At 33.0% G+C, this 21,807-nt stretch overlaps 2 protein-coding genes across 5 annotated transcripts; one reads left to right on the forward strand and one right to left on the reverse strand.

The window, feature by feature from the left end:
* Nucleotides 1–42: 42 nt before the first annotated feature.
* Nucleotides 43–16,659, reverse strand: LOC148611210 (pseudouridylate synthase TRUB2, mitochondrial-like). 4 transcript variants are annotated; one of them, XM_088591506.1, is made up of 10 exons: nucleotides 13,044–13,233; nucleotides 11,936–12,086; nucleotides 10,457–10,595; nucleotides 9,236–9,421; nucleotides 8,428–8,508; nucleotides 7,707–7,774; nucleotides 5,150–5,231; nucleotides 4,214–4,286; nucleotides 3,060–3,199; nucleotides 43–1,338 (listed from the first exon to the last, which is right to left on the reverse strand). In XM_088591506.1, exons 3-10 carry the CDS (start codon nucleotides 10,575–10,577, stop codon nucleotides 956–958), a joined length of 1,134 nt encoding a protein of 377 aa, XP_088447632.1. In that variant the 5' UTR covers nucleotides 10,578–10,595; nucleotides 11,936–12,086; nucleotides 13,044–13,233; the 3' UTR covers nucleotides 43–955. The 4 variants fall into 4 exon arrangements, with proteins under 4 accessions (XP_088447632.1, XP_088447633.1, XP_088447634.1 ...); XM_088591507.1 differs by lacking the exons at nucleotides 11,936–12,086; nucleotides 13,044–13,233 and adding an exon at nucleotides 16,567–16,659; XM_088591508.1 differs by lacking the exons at nucleotides 11,936–12,086; nucleotides 13,044–13,233 and adding an exon at nucleotides 14,399–14,431.
* LOC148611211 (uncharacterized) lies at nucleotides 16,639–21,406 on the forward strand. Its single transcript, XM_088591509.1, has 4 exons — nucleotides 16,639–16,773; nucleotides 19,292–19,517; nucleotides 19,777–19,991; nucleotides 20,927–21,406. Exons 1-4 carry the CDS (start codon nucleotides 16,657–16,659, stop codon nucleotides 21,080–21,082), a joined length of 714 nt encoding a protein of 237 aa, XP_088447635.1. The 5' UTR covers nucleotides 16,639–16,656; the 3' UTR covers nucleotides 21,083–21,406.
* The last annotated feature ends 401 nt before the right edge of the window (nucleotides 21,407–21,807 follow it).

Raw genomic sequence — 21,807 nt, forward strand, 5'->3', positions numbered from 1 at the left:
GACAATATAAATGTATCTTTTGAAATGCCCCAATATGTAGACTAGAAAATAATTCATTTATGTATACCGGTATAAAAGAATAAAAAATTAAACGACCATAGAAGATTTGAATAGCCCCAGTGAGTTGTATTACCTAAAATATAAGTGAACCTATTTAATCTGAGAAGGTTTACCAAGGTCTTATTAAACATATTCCTGGATATCAAAAGAAAAATAATCATAGAAAAAAATAAAAATAAACTTTACAACTTATGACATGAGAATATTCTTATATACATTATCTATGTGCTGCTACGATAGCCATTACATTTCTGCACCTGCATCATTGTAATACATTTGTCAGCACATAAGCATCATCAATATGTACATAAAAACTGTTGAAAACACTTACCGGGTGGATCACAAATTTCTTAATTTAATGTACCAATGATATTCTGCTGCAATATGGCTAATAAAAATGTAGGCCAACTTAATCAAATTTCTCAGTAATATAAGGTGAACATCTTCAATATGTGTATAAATACTGTTTACATGATATTGGTATAATATGTATTTTTATGTTACAGATTCTACGAAGTAGGTACCCCCTATGTGTGACAGACAAACTGAAGGATGAATAGTAGTGGCTACTAAACCTGCTATGCAGGCGAAAAAAACAAACAAACAAATTAGCAAATTAACAAAATATACATATAACCATGATTGGGCTGCTTAGTCACACATATTGAAGGAAATTCTTAGCCTTGGAACATATCATGTTTGTTATTTATATCATTTGTTTTTTATTTTTTTCCCAATTTGTGATTTGTGTCTTCTAAATATCATAATAATGTATTTGAATCAATATAATATTGATTTTGTAAGTAAAGTGTTTGGAGTTCTTTAATAACCAGTTACTGAAACAGAACCCTTTGCAGCTCTAAATGTAAATTCGAAGTTCAAAATGGATGAAAACCTAACTACGTCCTGCAACAGCTGGTTCAATGTCTTTCTTATCAAATGTATGCATACATTTTTCATTTTGTTCAGTGTCTATAGAAATTTCATTTGAGTTATTTTCTAAATGCTCTCCTGATCTCGATAAGTATTTCTGCCCTTGTTTCTGTATATTGTATTCAGACACAAGTTTATCTGGTCCTGTCAAGTTTTGACACAGTCTAATATTATCTATTATAGGTTCCAAGTGCCACTGTTTCCTCAGCAAGGCATGGTCCAATGTGAAATGTCCATATCTTATTCTACGGACTTGTGGACACACAGCTGACGATTTTAATTTTAGTCCTATATCATGAACCATTTGTGAAAGGTACATGCATTCTTCATTGATGGCATAAATTTCTGAAAAATAAATATATCATCCTATGACCCAAGTTCATTCTTTTCATACTAGCTCAGAGTTCAATTGTAAAAGAATAAGCTTAACATGTGTCTTGTTTCCAGTAGCTTCTTAATTCTTCAAGTTCAACTGACCTGCAACTTTATACAGTCCCATATGGTCAATGCAGAAATTTCATTCTCATGTAAGTTGGGTCTGTTGACTGGTAATTTAAGGCATTTGGTTCTCAGGCCCTCCCTTGTTTCTCTGTATCTCAAAAAATAAAAACTAAAAATCACCACCCTAATAATTTTTAAGGAGGCAATATAATGGTGAAAAGAAACGCCCCCTTCATCTGTTTTTTGTGAAAAAACACCTGAGAATTTTTAAAAATATTACTTCAAATAATCTATGGCTAATTTTGATAATGAAATCTATATTAGATTTAAAAATGGTTAACTTTAGGCAAGGTCTTTCGTTTAGGATTCAGCTACTCTATTTCCCCCAAAATATTTCTTTAAGATCTATTCTCAATTCATATATTCTCCTACAAGGTTCTTTTATTAAAAAAATCTAGTTCAACAAAAGAATGTCAGGAACTGGAATTATTATATCATTAGCTTGGATTTATCAAATGTTCCCTGTGTAAAATTAAGAAATAAATCACAGAAACTCCATTTTATCATTGTTTTACCACGTGCTGACCATTTATGCTGCATTATTTTATCCTGAGCGACAGCTATGTCAGTTGAAATGGTCGCTAGTGAAACTTTGCTTTGTATTTTTTATAATGAAGGAAAGAACGAATTAAGTAGAACGATGTTAGATATGGCAATAGTTGTTTGCATTATAAGGTCACAGTGTTCACACACACATGGACAGGAACAATGTTCCTTTCATTGACGATTGTTCTTGCTTGGTTTCATACATGATGGTGCACATGGCACCGTGTATGTGTGTATAGTATTTTCATAATATAATACAACTTTTCTAAAACATAACCTTTAATATCTTTATTAATTATAAATTTGATGTTTATTCACTCAACTGAAATGAATGAAAACAGCTGATACACACCGGAATGTTACGTGTGTTTGTTTACAAGATTAAAGTGAACAGTAATTTACACACATACACAAGCCACACCCAATAAGTAGTGTGCTGCTCATATTGCAATCGAATATCGACCACAGTTGTGGTCTCGAAGCCTGTTAAGGGCGTCATATTAGAGTATCTGGATAATTCACTATGTGAAATAAATTTGTTAATTTCACTCTCTGAAATTACTCCACCAAAACATCACCACATACATATCAATCCAAAGATCACAAAATTTGAAATTTATGTAGAAAAAAGCAATAAATTGTGGAGAAAACCTTCATAATAAATAGGATTATCAATTGGTTATAGTGAGTCATGAACAGCCAAAATATAATTACCTGTACTTGTGCCATAAACACTTGAAGATTAACCCAAGCGCAAAAAAAAGTTCCAGGCACTTGTTAATTTTAAGCGCTCTTTGGCACTCATGATCATATTTTGGTTATTCATTCTTTCCAATTAATCATCTTACAATGTATTATTATTTAGAATTTGGAGACAAAATTAAGCTAAAAACATTTGGCATTTTAGTGATTCCATGACTTAAACACCTCTCCAGAGTGACAGTGAAAGCTTTGACAGATAGAATCTCTTACAGCAGTCACTGGATTTTTTGTTCAATATTTTATTCCACTCCACATACCTAAAGTAGCATCTGGAATCTCAAAATGGATACATTTAACACCATAAATCATTGGTGGTGTGTCTTCAGTATCTGGTCTTACAAGTCCTCGACTGGCCATTTCATAGGCTTCTTGGCTCTGAGGGTGAACACCAGCATAACTATGAAAAAAGCAAAAAGCTTCTGACTATTGACTAACTAATAATAAATACATACTGAAGGCACATGGCATGTTTATTGCCATAATGGCTCAATCTTCTCTCAGGTAAATGCCTTCTTGGCTACAATAAAAGTACACATCCTCATCGTTCATTGAAGACCAATGGGTGGCCTTGGGCTGACATTTACATCCTGGTGGGGTTGTTGTCTTTTTGACATATTCACCATACCTATTCTCGTTATATACATTAATCTGATAAATGATTAATAAATAGTAGCCTCTTCTTAACGTTCAGCTTTTTTTTCTACAGCCCTACCATGTAATATATTGAAAAAGTTGGTAGATATCCCTGAGTTTCAATACTCAAATATCTCATGTTTTTGATACTGTGAGAATGTTCCTTTGTTTTCATTTTTTATATGATGTCTAATGTTTTGTTCCCTCTTTTTATTCCTTAATTTTTGTCTCTTGGTTTTCAATGTTTTCAATATGATTCGCAATAACCTTGGTTACCCTTGATATCACTTAAAATGCAAATTTTATGCAAAAAAAACCAGATCCTGTGGTTATTCCCAAATTTCAAGCAGATTTTTCTGAGTTATCTTGTTTTATCAATACATTTGTATTTCATCTTTGAATGCCTATATCTATGCATGATAGCATATTATTTCTTCAGTTTTATTGTGTTACAAAATAATTATGTGCAAGATGAACCTAACAGGACTAAAATAGTCATTTTCAACTTAATTTAAGACATTGACAAGAGATGTTAAATGCCAGTTTAAATCTGTGGCTACATGACACTCTTGATTAGCCATCTAATAAAAAAATAAAGAAAACTACAAATAAAACCGGTACTGACAAAACCTTCCAAAGAACAAACAATATCTTCAGTTTAGACAGGTGGTTCAAAATGCAATGAAACTGATATGAAGACTCTTCAGTTTATTCAGATATTTGGTATATTCTGCTTAATATAAGGCAAGTTTCATTTATGCAATTTTAAAATACATACTCAAATAAATGTCTCTGGTGGCTGGCTTGAACTGTTGCACATAATTTGTCTAAATATATCTTTTTTATATGATCTGCAATGAAAAAAATAAATGTAAATATATACTTTGTATTAAATTGTTTTCTAGAAGTACTTGTTTTCATGGAATAAAATGTTTCCATGTGTTAATATGTAAAATTTTATCACTATAAAAAAATAACAATTTCATAAGTGTCAATAAGGCCATAGAAACTTAAATGTTATGCCAAATGGCAGTTGTCTTTCCTTGAATATCCCAGTATGCTTAGGTTAAGATGGGTGCTACATGCGACATTAATTCCACACAAGAGTACTGTAAAGAAAATTTACAACTTTTTATTAACTTATTAACCTATACAAACAGATTTGTACTTATTAATTTCTTGTTTGTCTCTTATGTCCTTTGTAACGAAGTACTTAGAAACAGATAAAAAAATATCACCACCCTGGAACAAACCATAAAATTGGAAGCACCCTTAATTTATAAAATGGGAAACACCCTTGGTCTATAAAACGGGATACACCCTTAATCTATAAAACAGAAAGCACCTTGATCTAAAAAATGGAAAGCACACTTGATCTATAAAATGGGAAGCACCATTGATCTAAAAAAGAAAAAGCACCCTTGGTCTAGAAAATGGGAAACACCCTTGGTCTAGAAAAGAGAAAGCACCTTGGTCTAGAAAATGGGAAGCACCCTTCATCTATAAAAGAGAAAGCACCCTTGGTCTAGAAAATGGGAAGCAACCTTGGTCTATAAAATGGGAAGCACCCTTGGTCTATAAAATGAGAAGCATCCTTGATCTATAAAATGGGAAACACCCTTGGTCTATAAAATGGGAAGCACCCTTGGTCTAGGAAATGGGAAGCACCCTTGGTCTATTAAAAGATAGTTAAAGAGTACATATAAATACATACGGAATGTTGTTCGTTCTATCAGCAGACCTTCTGGTGTAAAATCATTTGTACAATATCCAAATCTGCATTTCACATGATATACCTAAAAGAAAAATAATTAAAATACATTTACAAAAAATGTACTGTTCTTCCTTAAAGCAGTTTCATATAAGCAACATTAACATATTATTTTGAAGGGGCATTGGAATTTTGTGCTTGATTGAAGATATTTCTGGTCAACAAATAATTATTCTAATTTTACATATTCAGGAAAGCAAAATATTGTTTTCCTTTTTTAAGACTGAATATTGCTAATAAAAACTTGGACATAACTTTTTTTTTGGGAGGGATTAAATGCATCCCTTATACTCCTATGACAAAATGGTTGGAAACTAAGATTGATTGGTTTAACACCCAGGCAGCAGTGCAAATCCAGGGAATGAACATGAAATGATGATGAAATGAATAATGGGATGGGACAAAGGATAATAGTGTCGACAAGTTTTGACTGCCACTGGAAATTGGGAGAGGCAGGTAGTGTCAGGCAATTTAGCCTCCTGTAGCAAAGCCCAGGCTCCTTCTCCTGTCAAATACCACAGCAGGTTTAATTAATGTACGAGGAATTTGGCATCTTTTCCCACATGGGCCACATAAGAAAAATGACAAGTTACTTAAGATATAGAAGCTGTTCTATGATATAATTCAACACCTTGTGCTTGATTGAAGATATTTCTGGTCAACAAATAATTATTCTAATTTTACATATTCAGGAAAGCAAAATATTGTTTTCCTTTTTTAAGACTGAATATTGCTAATAAAAACTTGGACATCCTGTAGCAAAGCCCAGGCTCCTTCTCCTGTCAAATACCACAGCAGGGTTAATTAATGTACGAGGAATTTGGCATCTTTTCCCACATGGGCCACATAAGAAAAATGACAAGTTACTTAAGATATAGAAGCTGTTCTATGATATAATTCAACACCTTAGAGAAAACAAGGTAACAACTGGTGATGTCATAAATGGAAGACTGCTTGGATTCCTGCTGTTGCTGGTGCTGAATGTCAAGCAGGCAAATATTCGAAAGGCATCATAGAGAAAACGGTTTTATAAAGTTGTGAAACTTGACTACTGAAAAAAATATTTACTCACTTTATCAAATTTCATGATCATAACAAACTCACTGAGGCTTATTTGTTATGTTGTTGAAATATAAATAAGTTGAGTCAATATTTTGCAACATTAAACTTTCATTTTCTATGAAACCTATAGGTATTAAATCAAATAGCAGTATTTCACATCAAGATAACAACAAATTTCACTGTATCACTCCATTACACAAGTTAATTGGATCTTTTAAATCATATTTTTTTAGCAGATTAACACTTTTAATTTAACAGTTGTAAAACTACATGTACCATTATACAATCAGTGTGTGAAACAGGCTTAAAATTTCTATAACTTTTTTTTATATGATATCATATTATTTCATGAAATGTAGGAAGATGTTAACCATGCAAAATCAATTTTGTTTTGTTTCAAAAACTTAATACTGGAGCTAGAGGCACTTTAATATCAAAGTGTAATTGAGCATATTTCTATTCGTATGTAATTTAAAGTAAAAGCATGAACAGATGGAGGAAAAGAGACAATGACAAGACCAACAAAATAGAAAACCACCATAAACAAGAAATCTCAGTGTTGCGGCTCACTCGTGATACCCCCATTCGATCACAATACCCCGCAATACAAGGAATAGTCATGTTTTTCAGCAAACAGGAAGTATATGTCATATGAGTATGAAAATGCATCACACAATTCAGTTTATCCATATGAAGCTTTGTATTAAATATCGACAGCCAGGGATTTACAAAATCTAAGACTTTTAAACAAATGTGTTATGGAATGAAAGAATGACGAATGATGGACACAGGTAAAACAGTACACCCCCTCTCCTACAGAGCTGGAGTATTATAATATAAATTTACTAAAGGATTACACAAAGAAACTGAATAATAAATGCACAACCAGGACTCCTCTTAAGTGTAGTAATTACACACTTCTTCTTGTCAGGATAATTATGCACTACATGTACATGCATTTTCAATTGCTTTCCAGTCTTTAACATGTAAGAAAAATACACTAATTCAAGTCAGGAAGTGCATTATAATATTGATAAAAATCTAGCATACACAAGCAGAAAACTTAATGTATTTCAAATAAAATGGAATATTTATAGCAACAGAGCATCAGTTACATCCTAAATATTTTGGGGTGTTAAACATGAATGGCTCAAAATTCCTCTGTCAGAACGCATGTAATCCATAACCGATTGTTCGAACTTTTAAAGCAGACAGTGAGCAGATGTCCAAAAAAGTTAAAGCAGACAGTGAGCAGGTGTCCTAAGAAGTTTTTCATATTCCTGCTGAATGATGTGAATGATCAATAAAGTCTTCAGTTCCATCCATCATCGGCACAGCCTAAAATCAGTATTAAAATAGATTTGACCTACTAAGTTTTTTTAGGAATTGTGCTTATCTACATGTTATCACTTCAAACAGTGAATTAAAGTATACAAACCCTAAGGAATTGTGCTGATCTTATCAATGGGATTGTGTCTTCAATTGCAGATTCTCCAATACCACAAACTATGTAGAAAAAACAAACTAGCATTAAATTTATTTCAATGTCATAATTCTAATCATATATTTATATTTTAATTATATAAATTTATGTTTCATCAAATATACCACACATAAAAGTGGTAATTCTAATGTCATTACAATATGGGTCTACAAGGAAAATAATGAGTAAAACCCCTGAATCTTAACCAGTTACAAAGCAAATAAAAATTAGATACTTAAGGCCTACCTATTTATAGTAAAACTTTGAAAAAATTGTGGAGTGTCAGCAGACTTGCAAAAATGTACAGACAAGATGTCAGGCATTTGGAATGACAAACTTGAAGGCTTTACCAGAATAAGAAGGGACACTTTGCCTTTTCCTGGCATTTGCACCACAAAACGCACTAAAATACTTAAGTCTTGGAATATTTTTACTTCCATAGTAATTACTATCAGTATTAAAACTGATAACACAACAAACAGTAAAATGTTTTCTCAGACTTTAATAAGTCTTTTTTCAATTTTGTGGCACTGAGGCCGGAAAATCACAAAGTGAGTGTACAAATTTTGTGAATAAACCGTTTAACTGAAGTTGTCTTTCTGACCAAAATCTGACCAGGAAGTCTACAATTGAGGTGCCAGGAAGGAAGAACTCATTCTTGAAGATTTAAACCTACCCATAACACCAGAGGACCTTTCATGAAGTTCAGAAGCACAGGTAATATCAAAGTCTGAAGGCTCATACCTATTTCCAAGTACTGGCAAAATAAACAAAAGTATAGATGACCTAGTGGATTAAAGTACTAGTACGGTAAACATATTAATTATCACAGCATTCTAATACCTATTTTTGGAATAGTAAAACAATATATGTAAAATTGATTAATAAAATGCTATTATAACTATCATTTTTCTAAAGTGTGAAAATTTACTAAGATGAAACTATCAGCAACAATGAAAATTAACACATGTACAGTTTATCTACAGATTGTATGTAAGTCATATCCTTACACTGTACGGATTGTTCAGATTTTAGTCCAGATAAAAACTCTTTATCTGAAATTATCAGGTCAACCTAAAACACATTATAAGACAGTTTTTAAATCAGCAAAAAGGAAGTGTAAGTAGTTTCGGTTAGAACATGCTAATCTGGTGGTCAAAGGGTTTCACAAGGAGAAGTGTCATAACAATTACAAAATTTCATTTTGCTTTCAAATTTAAACTCAAATCAGATTTGTATTAAACATATTTGCTTGAAAATTTAAGGTTGAGAAAAAGATACAGAAGAAATTCCAAGTTAGAAATTCCTATGAAACCAATTTTACATGTACACATACATGCTAGCCCTCTATCCAAATATTTGGAAATTCACCTTCTGTTCTAGTGACATAAAAAGGTAACTGACCAAAAGATAATCTGAGACAATGAAAATTACTAAAAAGCTCAAACTTTTGCTAAGCAGGGTATCCAAAGTTATTACCATACCTAGTCTGTGGTCTCTTAGATCCTCAGTGACTGTTGGCATGGTGACAACAGATGGTGCGAAGTATGATACGTGACCACCATCTTCAGTGATCAAATCACCAGATCTTGGACGTGTTGTTTTTGGAACTGTCTTTACTTGCACTCTCCTGGATCTCTCAAACTTGTAGCATGGTAGAGCATTCAAATCTGCATTGAGCAAAGATGGATAAAAGTATGTATTAAAAAAGAAGATATCTTAATATTGTTAAAGTACTTATATTTGTGGGTATCATTGTTTGTGGTTTAGGGGAAATGCACAAGTTCACAGAAACTTGAATTTGTGGTTATGATGATTTCCTCATACAATTTAAAGTGAATAATCCTTTGCTTGGGAATCAAATTTTGTGGTTTACCTTACCCAAGAAATCCACAAAAATTGGTAACCCATGAACAATAGTAAATTTACAGTATATCAAAAGTGGTTTTATTAAATATTTGATTTTCACAGTATATCAAAATTGGTTTTACTAAATATTTGATTTTTATTCATCATCTCACAATAAAGTTCTAGTAATTACATGTACAAATGTAAAAAATGTGTTACTTGTACATAAATGTACAGTGGTGTAAATATAGGTATTTATAAGAAACAGACATGAGTGGATCCATGGTAGATAAAAAAATGAGAAATTTTATTGCAGTTTTGTATTGAGTTGAGCACAGAAAATAATGACTCAGATACTTGTGTTTAGATATCAATCTGATATACTAGACCAAGATTCTGAAAGGGGAGATAACTTTTAACATTCAAATAGAGTTTTTTAAAAAAAGTTTTCAACTGTTGCAAAAGTTTCAAATAACTACATGCAACTCATTACAGGTAAAATGTTTTTTGAATAAAAGAAAAGTAAAGGTTTGGCCAATGGTAGCATGTGTGATGCCAAAACACAAATTTTAGACAGAGAAATGCTTGCTGCTTCTCAGTAAAGTGCATTAAAATATACATCAATCACATGCGTATCAGGAATAAGACACCTAAATACAACATATACAAAAAAGTTCTAGTAATTGAAACAGACAAACAGAAAGATTGATTGATTGTGGTGTATGACAGTGTCCAGTCCATATAGAACACAGAATAAACTAAACCAAAATACCTCACTGACAGTTAACATACAGATTTGAGAAGAGATACATGTATATTGATAATTGATTATTTGGCATTTGAGATTATTATTTTACCTTTAGCTAAGTTCTCCTTTAACCTTTGCACTAAGACTTTAACAGACAGCCCCTCTGGTTTGTACACACAGAATACTCCATTCAATAATTTTGCGGCAGCTGGAGCCCATTCAAATCTCATCACTCAAAATACTGTAAGCTATGCAATACAAATGTATATAAACACATGTTAGATGTGTAATGATCACTTATAGTATTGAAAATATTTAAAAGTGTTATATATATAATATTTCATATCACATCTAATTTGAAAGAGAAGTATAAGTTAATGATCTTTAAATTTTTTTAATTAGTGTTTTATTACTGATATTTCAAACAAATGAACAGTTGTATGAGAAGGAGAGGAGTAAGTCTTTTTGAAAATTGGAATTGATTGAGCATTCAAATGCTTTATAATTCATTATCATAATGTTATTATATGTAATCTAATAAAGCCTCCAGACATGTGAAGCAGCTGTGTCTGAGTCAATCACTAGAATTTCAATTAGAAAATTAATTTTATAAAAATTATTTATACTCATGTATACCATGAATATACAAGGAATTAAAGAAACTGTGGTGTCTGACAAAAATTTTCATATACATGTACCTTTCTGTAAGTTCTTAATTTATGGTTTGTATCATAGAAAATAAAGAGCTTTGCCAATTGCAGCATGATATGACTGCAGCATGTTGAACTCTGTTCACTTGCCGCAAGTTTGGACACAACATAAGCTTTCGGTACACTAAAACATAATGACCACAGATAGATCTCATCAGGCTTAATACTTTTACCTATGTCAGAATTTGGCTAAACCTAACGGTTTTGGAGATATATGGGAAAAACTACTGTCTGACCCCTAAAATCTATTTTTAGTAATGGCAGCCACGTTTTTCAACAAATCATAAATCCCCACAACAGTTCTATGCAGGATATCCCAAGGAGCATTCACACCAAATTTGGTTCCAATTGGTAAAGTAGAGCCAGAGGAGAAGAGTTTTGAAAAATTGTTTACAACAAGGGACAACAATAAAGACAAAGACGAACCCAAGTTATGGCAATAACTCACATGGCCATCGGCCAGGTGAGCTAAAAAAGGAGCACAGAAAAGTACAGAACAAAATGGCAAAGAAGATGGACAATTGGAGAAAAGGGCAGAAAACTGTGTGAGAACCTTCCAACCATAAACCTAAAACTGCTGTTCAAACATCCATATTAATCCTACTAAGAACAAGATACTTAACCCTTAACAATTACAGACATAAACTGGGCCTAAACCAGACATTGATGACAAAAAGAAGTTTTAGTAAATTCTGTATAAAACTAGACAAAGGGATGCCCCTGCACTCCATTTAAACACAGCTACTGCATAATGTTTAGTTATCTAAATTCATTGATGAGAAGGCTGCAGTGTCTGAGAGACACATTTGATGCCCCCGCATGTATTTTCTATATATATATATATATATATGTATATATAAAAGTCAATTTATACTTACAAGCTTTAATTCTTTACAATGGCAATAATTTTATGATCAGCACAAGAAGTTGATAATGTCCTGATTTGATAGCATTTGTCTACAGGAACAAACACTAAATCTAATGTTGATCCACTCTTGTGTGTAGGATCTTCCACTAATTGTTTATAACCTTCATGATTATTCAAAATTATTTACTATCTTTCTTAAATACTGTAGTAGGAGATATCCAAAATACATGTATAATGTACCCTATTCCCTCAAAATGGTGACAAAATGACTAAATCCAATTATCCATGAAAATGTCAAATACTGATAGAAATAAAAACCCTGATAATATGCACATCTTCAATCCATATATGATTATTCTGCAAAGTATCAACTTCATACCCTAAATACTGTAGGAAGAGTTAAGCAGAATAACTATATACCCTGACTGGGATGGACGGACAGACAGACAGGGGTACAACAATATGTCCCCCAACTAGATGTGGCAGGGGCATAAAAATAACAATTTTGACATTTTTGTCTATGTAATTAATGAAAAAAAAATGTCTCATTGTCAAAGACAAGAAGGAGAAGTCAGCATGAAGAAGGAGAAGTTTTTGCTCATTTCTCCCTCTAGATTAGGCCCTGCATAAAGTGGGCCAAACTGATTCTTCACCACTATACCTCTACTAATCTTAACTCCACATCAATCAGTGATTTTCTAATTTTCACCATAATCTTTGGCATAGATATAAAATGTTCGTATAGACTTGGCAGTGTATTCCTTGTTGAAAATACAAATGTATACTTAACATTTTTGAACTAAATTGTGTCCACTTTAAACTTGTGTTGCAATGTTTTAAAATAAAGCTTTTGAATTTTGAACTTTGCTGTGTAATACAAAGTTCGTCAATCAGCTAAGATCCGCAAACTTTGAGTGAGTCCGAAATCGTACGAACTCAAGCAAAGCAGTAGCTGCGAAATCGTAGCTCTTGATCTTTTTTTTGACAAAAAATATTCAGAGCTACGTTTCGCAGCTAGCAAAGTAGCAAAATGCATTAGCGACTAGAAAATATCAGCGCCAAATCACAAATAGGAATCACAGTAAGCTAATTTCACATCACAAGTAAAAAACACAAACCTAATGGAGGAGTTGTAACAGTCTATTGTTGTCTTTATATAGATATTCCTATTAAGAAATATTTTCTGAATTGGCAGGGGATGGAATTGGTCATGAAATTATGCTTACAACCGGACATTGTGGTGAGCTGCTAATTCGACACAAAATCGGGAAGAAATGAACAATTCCGGATTTACTTCGAGGAAGAAATTATTCATGTTATTTTGTCATCATATATAATGTTTTTGTGCGGTCGTTTATTGATTCTGTATAAATTTATAATGAGTTCTGCATAAGATGAGGATTTAATTTTCATTGCATTATAATATATTTTTTTACTTTTTACATGGTTTTACAAATTAAATATACACTGTATTCCTTCGGTTAATTCTAGAAAAATCAAAACGAACATTTAATTTATATATATTTCAATTCCAAATGTACATTTGCAGATTGAAGTTAAAATTTTGTCTATTATCTTATATTTCGATATGTACATTGACATATTGACGACGTTTTCAACCTTTACACAATGAAATTTGATACTTAAATTGAATAAAATTATAAAGAATGGCTGTAATATTTTTTCTGTCTACTTTAAAAATCAATCATACCTTCAACGTCATACTTTTAAAGTACCAGTCCACATAAAATTCAGACACTGCCTATGGTAAAGTGATTTATGGCGTAGAAAAACCCACCGAACAAAAGATGCTTTTCCAATCTACATATGCCATATTTTCACATAACGAAATTTATTCTGTATTCAGACCTGCACTTTTGAGAAAATCATGCATTTATTTCCCACTACAATTAACCAAATCAAACAAAATCAAGAATGATAACTCTTGCAAAGTGCCAATTTCATGTACAATCTATATAATTTTTATCTAAAAAGTGCAACATTCAAATGAAAAACAAGGACTGGTTGTGTGATCAGTGACTGTTTCTGAACAAGAAATAAGACTGAATTCGGTGGGTTTTTGACGTGCATGATTTTTTCATTTTTGATCATGTTGTGCAAAATTAACCAACTTTGGGGCAGTTTACGCGACATGAACCGCGAAGGGGTTTACGAACAATTTTAAACTGCCCGAGCTTGGTTATGCGAGCATATTTGTAATTTTCATTTTAACATGAAAATGTTAAACATAATGACAAAATTAATTCATAATGAATTAAAGTCAAAGTTAATATCTGTCCCTTCATCGAAGCCTTATTTCGTGAATTGCGGACTGCGGACCGATCTCGATGTTAATGACGTCACAGTACCAAGTTAGTTCATGGGAAAAAATAACCTAGATCAATCTTGATCAAAAAACATTATTTCAGTGTAAACACGACCATAATATTTGAGTACTCAATAAAATACAGACCTCTCTTATGAATTTTGTTGTGGCTCATATTTTAGAAAAATTATGCAATAATAATGTAAAGAAGGGGAAGATATCCAACCTCGTATTATTAGTCATTTAAATAAATCAGTACTCAGTGACACATTTCTACGTAAATAAATATGTGAAATTATGCGACATTTTTGCAGTTTTATGTATATCAATTTCCATATGTTTTTCAATACAAAACATGTCATATATCATGTAGGATTAATATCATCTACGGCACGAACGTATTAGTCTAAATTAAATCGGTTTCAGATTAAGAAACGTTTGTCTAAAATAATTTATACAGGTAGCGGGGGGAGGGGGAATCCTTCATAATACTTCATTACTTCCAAAATCATTTACAACATCCAACAAAACGAATTGGTTAATCTGTTAAAGCAAATGCACCTTTTGCGCCCCCTTTGTGTATATTTGAGTACTCTACCTGAACGGAACATGAACACCTTTAACACTTACTCATTTTTCATCCACACCTTAACCACAATATAGGTATAATGTATTATACAATTACAGAAAGTGTTGGTTTCAAACCCAAATATGGCTTAATAAAAATGTCCACAAAATACAACAAATCAGGTTTTTTATGTTTTCATGTTAATAAAATGAAAATTATAAATGCAACAAGATCACCCGCAAAAGGGTTTAAGGTCACTGACAAAAAAAACCCAAATTATTGAACTTTATGAACTAATTATAATGATTCAATATTTACTTTATCGTGTGGAGAAACAAACCATAAAGGGATCAGTTATCTTCGAGTCATGACCAAAAATTACAAAAACGGAACATATTATTTACAACCCGCTCCTCCTATAGTATTATCATTTGGAAATGTTAATTAGTAGCTTTAGAAAAGTACGTCCCAATCAGAAACCTACGTGTCATTCCAAAGGAACGAGTGAAGACCGGTCGTTTACATCACAGTTTCATTCTCATGTCCATCCCTTGTAAAATAATTCTCTAGCTTACGTATATTTACTTTCCCAACAAGAAAATGTTCTGTTCATTACTGTTAATTCCATGAATCTGTTATTAACCGAAAATAATTAAACTGTAGCCGAAATGTTCTTTAGTTTATTTAATGATGTATCGGCATCTGCAACAATACATGTTACATACGGGCTTAACTTTGTGTAGGTTTTAACTTGTCTGGAGCTGGCATATCAGTTAACTGCTAGTAGTTCTTAGTTTGTACATTTGTGTAATTCATATCCAGTTTCTTTATTTCCGCTATAACAAGGTACACAGACCTTTTTGAACTGATTTTTAAGTGTGTTTCATAGTGTCATGTTTTTCCACAGTAGCCAGGCTTTAAAAGGTGAGGGTTGTGATCACCCCAATCTACTTTAACCCCGCCATATTTTTTGTGTCCAAAGTCAGGAATTTTTGGCCACTATACATATATGTCTAGTTTCGTTTTCACTTCAGTTTATTTTATGTTACTTGAGTATATTTGGGCAACTTTTTCGCTGGACCTGTGTATATTGATGTTTTGGGGCCAACTGCAGCCTTCCCTGTGGTATGAGGATTTCCTCGTCGTCCGCTGAACACTAACTGCTTGCCTTGGGCTGAAATTTTCATCCCGCTGGGGTTGTTGTCTCATTGATATATACACCATACCTATTCTCGTTATATCTATAGCTATCAGCCAAGCAATGACAGTTGATTTACACAGGTGACACCAGTGCATGGTTCTCTTTCCTTAATTCTTATGTTACCGTATGGTCATCCAATGTCGGGTGGATCCCAGGGCGATAGAACCCTCCTATTTTGAAGTAAACTTTGTTAAATGCGTGCAAAATTTGAGCATAATAAACAAATGATAGTGGTACAACCCTTTTTCTGCGTCTCTGGATCCGCGTCTCGTTCTTAAGGTTTGTGATTTTATTACCACCCCCATCCCCACCCAGGAATATCGAATGGTAAGTGCGTCGAAACTGTCACTCACGGTCATTTACGTAAAAGTTTTTAACTACACTGTACTTTTATGATTATGAAATATGATTTCATTAACCTATAGTGTGACCTTTTCATACCATATTTTGAGTTCATCCAATTACATGACAAAATATTGGCATCGGTAATTAGGAAGACCTCCACCTTATCAAACAGTACATTTACACTGTATATATTAAACCTACCCATGTATCGATGACTGGTCCACCCACGAGTCGTGGTCAATTGACTAGCGTGATATAAAGTGTTAGCTTCAGTTGGAAATCGGTAATCCAATGGATAATATGGATTTTGTCATGTTCGTGTATTTCTTAGTATGTCTGTGTTTTCAGACCAATAGCGTTTCTTCATTTCCTAGATTTGAAGATTTTTTGAGTGATAGTCCGTGGTCGGTAAGTTAACTTTAAAGTACCATTTTAAAAATAATTTTAACGTTTTATTCGAATTTCACTTTAAAGGAAGTAAATACTATGTGTTTTTATTTTTAACTGATATCTGTATATATGTATCAATTACTATAAAGGTATGCATAGTTATAAATACATGTAGACAAGTTGTACATATATGTTGTTATATTAAATAGTATTCCTAATATATTTCAAAAATAATTTGATTTTTTTCTAAAGTAACATTTTTGGAACTATAACGAATAGAAGCCATACTCGAGCTTTATTTTACTCACGCTTTATTTTACTTACGCTTTTGATACGAATGTAATTTTTAAAAAGTGACCGAAGATGCAACAATGGGAAGTAGAAGAAATGTTATAAATTCTTTCAATGGTTTGGTCATAATGAAGCGATAAGATAAAAGGCAATATTTATGCTTAGCTTCTGTTGATTTTTGATTTCCATACGCGTGGTGCCAGATGACTCAATGCGCTAGTCAAGTACAGCGATGTTTTTTTTTTGTGTGTGGAAAATTCTAATAATTTGGTACATGTCTGTAAACATATTTAACTCAGCAGATGAGTAACAATAATTGGTCATAATAAATCAAGCACTTGACCCCATATGGTATAATTAGATACTTTGCTTTAAACGGATGAACGGAAAACAATTAACCTCATGTTTCCTCCGGCAACTACAAATTATTCTATGGCATAAATTCAGTACAGTAAGTTGGATGAACCTTAACCATTCATGAATCTAGGTTCTGGTATTTGGTATTGTTTTGTATTTAAGGATTCGTATGCAAGTCATGCGTTTCTCCATTATACATGTACTTACGAGCAGGAAAAACAAATGATAAATGATAAATCATTGATAGAATGAAAGGTTTCATGTTTTATATGGAAACATTCTTATTCCTGCTAATCTCAAAAATGAAATATACATATAGCAAAGAAATCACAAGAGTTGAGGATATCAAACCAAGATTTGCGTTTTTATACCTCATCTTGCAAACTATGTTTATAGCGATAGGTGTGTGTGTGTGTGTGTGTGTGTGTGTGTGTGTGTGTGTGTGTGTGTGTGTGTGTGTGTGTGTGTGTGTGTGTGTGTGTGTGTGTGTGAGTATTTCCTTTGCACGGGAGGTGGGATACTTCCCTGTCCGTTACTCGTTCTATTCACCTCTGAAAATGGTTTAGTAGCATACCCATGATTAGATAAATTCAAATATGGTCTTTCTTGTTAATTATAAGAGGAAAAACTCTTAAAGAAAAAAGTCGTGGAAAAAAAAGAACAACAACAACAACAACAACAAAAAAAAGAAAGAAAGAAAAAAAAGGAAAAGGGTATTTTAAATAAGGTTCAAAGGGTGACTACGCAACACTCTATATATGCGTACTCCTCGGGAAAAGTTTATGACACGTTAAATGTATAAATTAGAAACAATAAATGGTCAAATTGATATTAGATTGCAATTATACGTTCATTATATGATGAAGTTATAAACAATGGCAGATGGCCGGTTCCATAGTGTCTCTCTTTCTGATACATTATTTTATTAGGAACTATCTGGATTGTAACAAGTAGTTCTCCAAATTCCCATGAAAGTTTTTGGCAAACACGATAAGCTAATAACAAGCTCTGTTGTGGTAATATTTCGATCATAAATCCATTAAATAGAGGATAGAATGATGCATGTATGGGAATAACATAGTACAGCAATATTTATAAGCAAACAATCATTAATTTTGATCCTTCTATATTGATGGTCATTTCTGATAGTACTAAAGCGGCTTATTTACTACTGACAACATTGATCAGCTTTCAGCTTTTTTGAGTATGGAATTGTGGTCATTTGACTCTCTCATTTAAAAGATTTTTTGCGATGTCTACATAAACAAAGGTACTTCTCTGTTTATGAATGAACATCTGTTGTAGCAGAAATATCACACGCGCCACATTAGGAAAAGGGTTCTGGGGTTGGAGCCCCTTGTTAAAAAATTTTGTAAATTTCGTGCAAAATTAAGGAAAAAATTACATGGAACCCCTTTTCGAAACCTCTGGTCTTAAATCAATAAAACTGTTTAAAAGGGAACAGTTTACAAGTGCACACATATTTACATTACTTGTTAAACGTAGGTTGATTTTGTCAATTGTTCAGGACTTCCATGTCTCGACTTCAGTTTACAAGTTGTTGATGCAGGATGATGTAGTTTTATATTTAAATCATCACTTCAATACTTGAAAACCGATTTGGATTGCTTTTTATATGAATTCATTGTCTAATTATCTTAATGACTTTCAGAAATGAGATATTCCATGATTGGTTCTAAAAGGCGGTTGACGCTCACCCCGGGATACTTACTTACAGCCATTTCACTGAAACTGTCGTGGTGTGCCTGACATTTGCTTTGGTCACTATTATAAACTAATAAAAAAGTTAAAGGCAGATTTCTAATTAAATATGTGTGTGGTAAATACGCAGGTTTTCATGTCAATTAATTGATATTCCGATTTTCAGAGACTTCCAACATGCAGTCGAGTTGACCCATTAAATAATCCGGAACCTTGTGACTATGCCATTAAAACCATATCTGTGCAAAGAAACGCAAACGGTGAAGTGCAGAGAGAAGAGGTCTATTATGAAACACAAACAGAAACATGCAGCTGCCCTAACGGTCTTACATGTCCTAAAGGTTGGGAAGATGCACCGGACAGAAGTATTACTCGGTCTCTACTTTCTTCTGGTAAGTACTTCTGCAGTGTTTCATTTGTAGTAAAACCTTAGGCTAATATCTCGACGGACAAAAAAACAAAACAAAAACAAAAAGAGGCAAGATCGTACAAGAAAGCATAGCAATGACAAAAACAAAAAAAAACAAAAAACCACAACAACAACAAAACACAACAACAAAATAATAATAAAAAACCAACCAAATGAACGAAGTAAAAGCAGTTAATTTTTATTCTTTTTTTTAAAATATCTTATTAAATTCAACTTTTCAGGGAAAAGAGTTGAATATAAAATGAACTACTGTGCTGCACCACCCACGGTGGGTACATGCGACGACAACCAGGTTGCCGTAGTGATGTCTGGATTTCCGTATCCAGATACGATAGAAACCATCAACTGCTCATGCCCAAACAACAGATACGACCTACACCTCAAGAGAGCGTACTACAGAGGAATCAAGATCACCCACGAGTTCGTGTGTAATATGGTAAGTAAATAACGTTTAACACTTTAAAAACTTTACAATGAATTTGAAAGACTTTTTTAAATTCGTGCATTCTTCACCGCCCTCAAAATTTGCTTAGAAAATATGCAACTAACTAGTATATAATAGTAACCTAAAATTGCTAGCAATGCGCAGTTTGATGCAACCGCAGAGGTCAAACATTGAACTGCTGGTACAAGTATGGGCAAAATTAACTGCTGATACAAGTGTGGGCAACACTGAACGTCTAGTACAAATATAGACACACCTTTCAAGCTTGATACAGGTCTTGATTTTTATTGAACGTTGGACACAGGAAAATAACTTTTATCAGAAACGAAGTGGCCCCTAATTCCTAAATGATTCCAGTCAAACCTCCAAAAATCAACCCCAGCATTCCTATAGGGGGCATGGCACCTTGCGGTACAGTATCAAAGAGATCGATTCACTGCTATTCATGCAGTTAGTATCCGGACATCAGACAAATGCCTGTCTCTGTACCATGACGGTTCCTTATTCCTTTTCGGTTCAAGTCACAACCCTCAAAATCAATTCCTTTGACATGCCATGACGCCTAGTATTTACAATATCAAAGAGATTAATTTACTTGTACTAAACTTATTGTCCGGACATCATGAAAATACTTCTTGTTATGCTAGTCAAATAGTATAACAAGCTTCAAATTAATGTACTTATAAATCCCTAAACAAATTTATAAACTGTACGAATCATTCAGCTCTTTAAAAAAAAGTAACACACACAAATGACCCAATAGAATCCGAAAATTAAACAAAATCAACATTAATTCTATATGATATGTATAAGATTCACACACTTGTATAAAACAGCTCCATGCTGTAAAAACAAGTTTCAATTTTCAATAGGTTCTTCACCAGGGGGGAATAATACTGTAATTATCCATAAATATCATTTCGCAGAGAACGTGTAACATAGACGGTGACAGACGACGTGTTTGTAAAAAGATCACGAAAGACGGTACAACGGAGTACAAATGTCAATGTCCAGAGGATTATGAATGTAGAATGCGGCAATCAGAAAGAAAAGGATACTGCGAATCTAGGATTGAGATGTGAACTGTGACTTTCTACCCAAAAAGTGTGACATAGCATGCATCTAAATCGTGTGAATTTGTATCCGTATCACAATACAATTGTGACTTTCTGTTATACAACCGGGAATAGGTACCCGGTATTAGCGTGACTTTGTCTAGAATACTACACGTACTTGTAGATTAGTGTGTCTTTGTACTATCATACACATTGCATTGCTGTGCATCTTATTAAGACTTGTACTACAGTTGTGTTATAACATGCATAAACACGTGCTTGTGGTATACAAACTTTAAAATTCACTATCGATATAAGTAGCATGCAAAATGTATTAAAACATATAACAAATTTTCAACTTATTCAACTTAGCGAGCGAAACATGTGCCAACCCTTCATTCATATAATACATGTGCCAACCCTTCATTCATATAATACATGTGCCAACCCTTCATTCATATAATACATTTTATGCCAAAGGTCAAAGTAAGAATTACACATACCATGGGAAACTAGAAAAAAACTGAGCACCATGTTCCCCTTACTCCCAGAAACATAAGGAAATAAAATAAGAGTCACAATGGAAATGCAATAAAGAAATAAATTATGAGCGTTTCATCAAATTCAATTCAACGTTTTGAAGTTGCAGAGAAAAAAACTTGGGACGGCAAGACGAACATCATGATCACTACGACGTTGCGTACGTTGTTGGTGTCACATTCGATTGAACCGGGGCAGGTTACGAAAACCGG

The sequence above is a fragment of the Perna viridis genome, chromosome 7, assembly GCF_037379345.1.
Source record: "Perna viridis isolate PV_CMFRI_1.1 ecotype Kerala chromosome 7, ASM3737934v1, whole genome shotgun sequence".
Taxonomy (NCBI): Eukaryota; Metazoa; Mollusca; class Bivalvia; order Mytilida; family Mytilidae; genus Perna; species Perna viridis.